Below are 7295 nucleotides of genomic sequence, written 5' to 3'. Positions count from 1 at the left end.
TTTGTGTTCAGCAGGGTAAGAACCCTGAGGTGTGGGTTCCATCCGTGGCCTCGTTTGGTGGGTTAAGGATCCTGCGTTGCTGTAGCTTGCGGTGTAGTTTGCAGATGTGGCTTGGATCTGGTGTTGCTGTGTCTGTGGCATAGGCTGGCAGCTGCAGCTCTGGTTTGACCCCTAGCCCCAGAACTTCCATATGCTGTAGATGTGACCCTAAACAGAAAAAAAAAAAATACTGTTATTATCCCCATTTTACAAATAAGGAAACAGAGGCCCAGAGATGTTAAGTGACTTGTCTAAGATCACACAGCTAGTAAGTCCCTAGCAAGTGTGTCAGTCAGTATTTAGTGTAGGACAATGGCCTATCCGAAAGAAAACATTTTCAAGACCACTCCTTTTCTTCCACTAAGGACTGGGCAAGAATTGAAACCGAGGATGGATTCTAAGCAACGCTGAAGGTGTAGCCCAGATGAACTCTCACACACTTTCAGCCAAAGTGTAAATGATCACAGCCTTTTTGGGAGTCAGTTTAGCACTGCATATCAAAAGCCTTGAAAATAAGCACAACCCCACAAAAAGACAAATACTGCATGAATCCATTTCTATGAGATATCTAAAGCAGTCAAACTCTTAGAAAGTAGATTGGTGATTGCCAGGGGTTGTGGGAAGGGGAAAAGGGAGTTGTTCAATGGATATAGAGTTTTAGTTTTGCAAAACAAAAAACATATGGAGATCAGTTGCACAACAATGTACATACAGTGGATACCACTGTACTGCACACTTAAAAATAAGACAGTAAACCTACCCAAGAGGGTAAAGGACTTGTACTTGGAAACCTGTAAGATACCCAAAGAAAGAAACTGGCGACACAGGCAGGTAGAAAGATGTGTTCACGAACTGGAAGAATCAATGTTAAAATGATGCTACTACCAAAGGCAATCTACAGATTCAGTGCAAACCCTGTTGCAATACTAACGGCATTTTTCATAGAACTGGAACAGATAACTTTAAACTTTGTATGGAAAAAAAAAGAGCCTGAATGGCCAAAACAATATGGAGAAAGCAGAAGAGAGCTGGAGGAAATATGCTCCCTAACTTTAGACTATACTACAAATCAGCAGTAATCAGAACAGCATGAAGACAGACACCTAGATTAATGGGACAGCACGGAGGGCCCAGAAGTAAACCTGTGCACCTACGGTCAATTAATCCACAACAAAGGAGGCAAGAACACACAAGGGAGAAAAGACAGTCTCTCCAATGAGCGGCGCTGGGGAAACTGGACACGTAAATCAATGAAATTAGAACATTCTCTAATACCATGTACAAAATAAACTCCACCTGGACTAAAAACCTAAATGTAAGACCAGAAACCATAAAACCCCTAGAAGAAAGCACAGGGGTAACACTCCTTGGCATAAATTGTAGCATTATTTTTTTTGGATCTGTCTCTAAAGCAAAGGAATAAAAGCAACAATAAACAAATGGGACCTAATTAAACGTAAAAGCTTTTGCACACCGAAGGAGACCACTGACAGCATGAAAGGACAACCTATGGAATGGGAGAAAATATTGGCAAATGCTTTGTTCAATAAGGGGTCAGTGTCTAAAACATGTAAGTTGTTCATGTGGTCAATGTCAAAAACCCAAACAAGCCAGTTAAAAAATGGGCGAAAGATCTGCATAGACATTTTTCCAAGGAAGACATACAGATGGCCAACAGGCACATGAAAATATGCTCAGCGTGGTTAACCAGCAGAGAGATGCAAATTAAACCACAGTGACCTCTTACCTCACATTGTCAGAATGTCCATCATCAAAAAGACACAAGTAACAAATGTTGGCGAGGTCGTGGAGAAAACCCTTGTGTCCTGTTGGTGACAACGTCGTTGAGGAAAACAGAATGGAGGTTTCTCAAAAAACTGAAAATAGACGAGTTCCCTTAGAGCACAGCAGGTTAAAGATCCAGTGTTGCCGCTGCTGCAGCTTGGGTCGCTGCTGTGGCAAGGCGTCAATCCCTGGCCTGGGACCTTCCACATGCCAAAAAAGAAAAAAGCGTAATAAATGTTATTTTAAAAATTCTATGAAAATGTTGATTGGATTATTATTATTGATAAAAGTAAACAAGCCAGAGTCTATTTCAGAAATCTTGGCGACAGTACATTTTACATTGCGTCACATTGTACAGTTTATAAAATTCATGTAAGCTCTGGATTAGATGACAGCTGGAGACAGGGTAGGGACCTCTGGAAGGCTTTGAAAAGCCAGCTGAAACAGACTGGATATAGGCTATGAAGCAATGGAAAAGCCAAACGGGAAGAATGGGAAAAGAGTGGAGCCACTGATGGAAGGTATGAGGCGCTGGCTTGGGAAAGAGTGAGAAAGAGGGTAAGTCAGAGGTTTGTGTGTGTGTGTGTGTGTGAGAGAGAGAGACAGACAGACAGCGCTAGTCTACACTCATAGGTGACGATAAGCAGGAGTTATCCAGTAAGTCTGGGGATCCAGAAAGCCAGATGTTTGGGATTCTTCATCAGGAAGGTAAAGGCTGGGAAGTTTCCACGTGGCACAGCAGAAACAAACCCGACTAGTATTCATGAGTCTTCGGGTTGGATCCCTGGCCTCACTCGGTGGGTCAGGGATCTGGCATTGCTGTGAGCGGTGGTGTAGGTTGCAGATGCGGCTTGGATCCTGCATTGCTGTGGCTGTGGCGTAGGCCGGCAGCTGTAGCTCCAGTGAGACCCCTAGGCTGGGAACCTCCATGTGCCGCAGGTGTGGCTCTAACCACTCCACCCCCCAAAAAATTAGGAAAGTAAGGCTGAATCCAGGAGTGAGCGAACATCTGTCCCCTCCCTCTTCTTCCTCCATGACTTTATGGTTCTCTCTCATCAACAGACTCTTGGCCAGTTTGCAAAATTCCTTGATTGACTGAGTCGGTGTTTACATTTATATAACTCTGAAGTATTTTTACAGTCCACTAAGATTACGTTCATCTATTGAACAACTCCCCCCCACACCCCACCGGAGTCAAAAATTGCCTAGTTTTTCCTCTGCTGTAATTATCTATGCACCTACCATTCGTTATTCCATGATGACATTCCATCAGAACTGTAAAACATCTTTTGATCTGGTCACATGAGTCGGGTATTTTTCTACTTCTTTTTCCCCCTTGGAGACATCCTTCGGTAGGGCCTGACTGCCTCTTGCTCCCAGCTGTCGTCTTGGGCTTTCTGTCTGTCCAGCTCTTGTCCTGTGGCGGCTCCTGACCGCCTCCTGGGGATCCCATCACCTCCCCTGGGCCACGTCCCCTGTCCCTTGCATCTTCATAGTTGCGGTTTATTCTCTCATTTTGGACGAGCTCATTCTCTAGGAACTTCCCCAGAAGAAGTTCACGGAAGGTACCTTTTTGAAGCCTTGCTTTCTCTAAAAATGGCTTTATTCTGCTCTCACACTTGGTTGACTGTTTGGTAGGGTACAGACTTCCAGACTGGAAGTCATTTTCCCTCAGAATTTTAAGGGCATTGACCCATTGTCATCTAGCGTCTCATGTGGCCAGCCTCTTGAGAAGTCTGATGGATTTTGATTTCGGTTACTTCCTACGTCATTGCTGTCTGCTCCTTTGCTTCTGGGAGCTTTCGGATGTGTGTTTTCCTTGGCGGTCTCAACCTCCGTCACGGTCTCAACCTCCGTCACGGTAATGAACTCGACTGTGCGTCTTTTTTTTTTTTTTTGTCTTTTGTCTGTCGTTGTTGTTGCTATTTCTTGGGCCGCTCCCGCGGCATATGGAGGTTCCCAGGCTAGGGGTTGAATCGGAGCTGTAGCCACCGGTCTACGCCAGAGCCACAGCAACGCGGGATCCGAGCCGCGTCTGCAACCTACACCACAGCTCACGGCAACGCCAGATCGTTAACCCACTGAGCAAGGGCAGGGACCGAACCCGCAACCTCATGGTTCCTAGTCGGATTCGTTAACCACTGCGCCACGACGGGAACTCCGACTGTGCGTCTTTTTATTCGCTGTTAGGCACTCAGTGGTCCCTTTCAGTCAGGGCCCACACAGTCTTCGGTTCTGGGCAATCTCCTCTATGTTCGACTCCCTTGTTTTTTTCATCTTTTTTCTCTCGTTTTCCATTTCTGGGCTTTGTGTAGTCTCATTTTACAAGGGATCTTCTGGAACTTTTCCTCTAGTTTTTGTGAAAAATTTGTTCGTTTCTCCTATAACATTTTATTTTCCGAGAGTTTTTCCTGGTTCCCTGACTTTCCTTTTGGTAGCCTCTGGCTTTTGTGTCGGGGACTCAGGATCTTCTCTTTTTTCCCCCGTTTCCGAGGATATTGGCTGCTGTAATTTTCTGCCATTTCCTTTGACCTCCTTGATTGTCTGTGTTGTTTATTTTGGTCTCTGGCTTTCAAGTTTGAGGCTTTCTCCAGGTGATAATAATAGCTACCGTTTATTGGGCGTAAACATGTTTTAACTAGTTTACTCCTTACACCCAGTGAGGGAGTTACCAGTCTTATCCTCAGTTTACCAATAAGGTGCAAACTACTATGTGTAAAATGCAATAACTACAAGGATATATTCTAAGCACTGTGAAGATAGCCAATATTTTAATAATAACCATAAATAACTATTTTATGTGTATATATATGTCTCATATATATATATGTCTCATATATATATGTCTCTCATATATATATATATGTCTCATATATATATATGATTTTTAGAGTCCCACCCATGGCATGTAGAATTTCCCAGGCCAAGGGTCAAATTGGAGCTGCAGCTGCCAGCCTATGCCACAGCCATAGCCACAGCAATGCCAGATCCAAGCTGCACGTGCAACCTACACAGCAGCTCATAGCAGTGCCAGATCCTTTAACCCAATGACAGAGGCCAGGGATCAAACCCGCATCTTCATGGTTGCTAGTTGAGTTCATTACTGTTGAGCCACAGCAGGAACTCCAATAGTTAAAAGATATATGCTCACTGGTTGAGATTTAATAAAATTAGTAACTTTTACTGTAATTTGGTGCCACTCCCTGGATTTGTACTAAGATGCTGGCAGTTTTACCCATCATTGCTTTTGTGGCCTCACTGAAAATGTCAAAACAGTGAAAAAGGCAAATTATTTTACTTGATCATATGGGGGGAACCCAGAAAGAGTCTTGGGGACTCCCAGGGTTCACAGACCTGTATTGACAACTGCTGTCCCAGAGAAACTCTTGCAGATGTAAACTGGGAAACACATATCAAGAATGTTCGGGGAGTTCCCGTCGTGGCGCAGTGGTTATCGAATCCGACTAGGAACCATGAGGTTGTGGGTTCGATCCCTGCCCTTGCTCAGTGGGTTAAGGATCCGGCGTTGCCATGAGCTGTGGTGTAGGTTGCAGACGTGGCTCGGATCCCGCGTTGCTGCGGCTCTGGCATAGGCCGGTGGCTACAGCTCCGATTCAACCTCTAGCCTGGGAACCTCCATATGCCGAGGGAGCGGCTCTAGAAAAGGCAAAAGGACCAAAAAAAAAAAAAAAAGAATGTTCACAGCAGCACTGTTTGTAAAAGCAAAAACCCGGATACAACCCACGTTTTTATCAATGAGGGGTTGGACGAACTGTCGGCCTATTCATGCAGTAGTCACACGGGGCCCAATGAAGGTGCTAGGGCTCCAAAAAGCGCGGATTTCACTATCCTAACTTATACGCCACCCAAAGTAGGGTGTGAGACCAATTCTTCAGTTCGAGAGCTTATTTAGGAGGTGGTCTCAGGAACAGAGTGGTGAGTGAGAGGAACGGAAAGGAAACCCAGTACAGTGGGCGTTACTGAGCTCCCGATGACGGTGGGCTACTCTGCTCACTCCTGCTGGGAAACCCCTGCGGCACCGTGTAGGATACAGCTCAGAATTGTCTGTCTGAAGGTCAAGGCTGGGGCCCGTATCCGTGACCCCCGGCAGCAACACCCACCTCCCTGTCGATCCCCTGGGGCATTGACGTGCCTGACCGCCGAGGCTGTATACAGGCTGAACAGTCTTCTCAAACGTGGGGTCAAGAGCCCCAGTCAGGCAAGCAAAGAGCTACTGTGGCCTGTGAGGTGGCAGACTGGCCACTGCCTGGAAGTCACAGCTCCCTGGGAATTGAATGGGCTGCGGGGACATGGTGTGAGCCACCCCAGGTGGCCGCTAGACTCAGAGGCTAATGTTGAGTGAAAAAAGGACCTCACGGGGAATTATGTGCTCCATCTTTATAAAGTTCAAACATCCACAAAAGCATATAATGCACGGTTAAGGATCCAATTATGGATATCACGAATATAAAAGTATGACTATTCCAAAAGCAAGACAGGCGGGAGAGGGTTTATCATGTATGGGGGCCAGTAAGCAAGCTTGTTTGTCAGCACATGTCAGGGTGCAGCTGGAGATAAAGGCAGCGAGTTAAAGAAGGTGGCTAATGGGTGGGTGTCTTTGAAAGCAATCTTCAATGTCACTCCGATTTGGAAAGTCAAGAGAAGCAAGCTCTTTGGAAACGGGGTGATAGGATCAAAAATGTATCAAAGGTTATCTGTCCTGTGCACTAGCTTGGGAGGGAAAGGGAGCCGAGGGGCTGGAAGTCCCCTACCCTGGTGGCACTTGGGCACTTCGGAGAGTTCATTGCTTTTAGGGAGCCTTCTCTTTGGTGTGGTCCTTTATCGGGGGCAGGCAGGCAGGGCGTGGCTTGTCGGTGTTTAGGGCCAGTTATAAGGGAGTCTGCGGGGCAGAGGGAGCCCCTGGCCGAGGGCTGCAAGCGTTAAAATAAAGGATGAACTTTTCCCAGGCCCACCTCCAGAGCCCTTCCTGACACCCTGGCCTGATGCCTGAACGGGCAGAGGGATGTTCTCAGCCTGGAGACTCCAGCTCGGCGGAGGAACAAAGGGCTCCTAATTCCACTGGTGGTGAGTGCACCTCCCTTCTCTCTTCATTTTTTTCCGTTCTTTGACTTTCTTAGGCTCCTCAGTTCACTGGAGAAACTACCCCCTTTTTCCATGTTCACAAGGACGTTTTAGAGGATAAACTGGGACACCAGGAAATGAGGAGCACAAAAGGGGACAACAGATGAGGGGCTGGATGGACTTTGTCAAAAGACTCACCTTTCGGTCTTACTGTCACCACCGTTCAGTTTCACAGCAACCACTTATTTCGACCTTGCTCCCGGCCAGGTCCTGGCTGTGTGCTGTCAGACCATCATCTGTAGATTTGTAAGGTCTTCTTAAGCTGCTTGGACTGATCAAGGGAACACCTGCTGCACATGTTTTTTTTTTTTTTTTTTCTGATTTAGAAG

General features: G+C 46.3%; 1 protein-coding gene across 2 annotated transcripts in view; it reads left to right on the top strand.

Annotated features, from left to right (window-relative positions):
• The window catches only part of ERMAP (erythroblast membrane associated protein (Scianna blood group)), a 32226-nt gene that overhangs the window by 1710 nt on the left and 23221 nt on the right, over positions 1 to 7295 (top strand). For both annotated transcript variants that reach the window (XM_047789455.1, XM_047789454.1), the window contains exon 2: positions 6792 to 6909. In XM_047789455.1, the coding sequence (XP_047645411.1) occupies positions 6828 to 6909 (82 nt within the window). In that variant the 5' untranslated portion in view covers positions 6792 to 6827. The remainder of the gene's footprint in view (positions 1 to 6791; positions 6910 to 7295) is intronic.

The sequence above is a fragment of the Phacochoerus africanus genome, chromosome 8 (genome assembly GCF_016906955.1).
Source record: "Phacochoerus africanus isolate WHEZ1 chromosome 8, ROS_Pafr_v1, whole genome shotgun sequence".
Classification (NCBI taxonomy): Eukaryota; Metazoa; Chordata; class Mammalia; order Artiodactyla; family Suidae; genus Phacochoerus; species Phacochoerus africanus.
The sequence above is the reverse complement of the archived record's forward strand: the minus strand, read 5'-3'. Positions and strand labels throughout refer to the sequence as shown.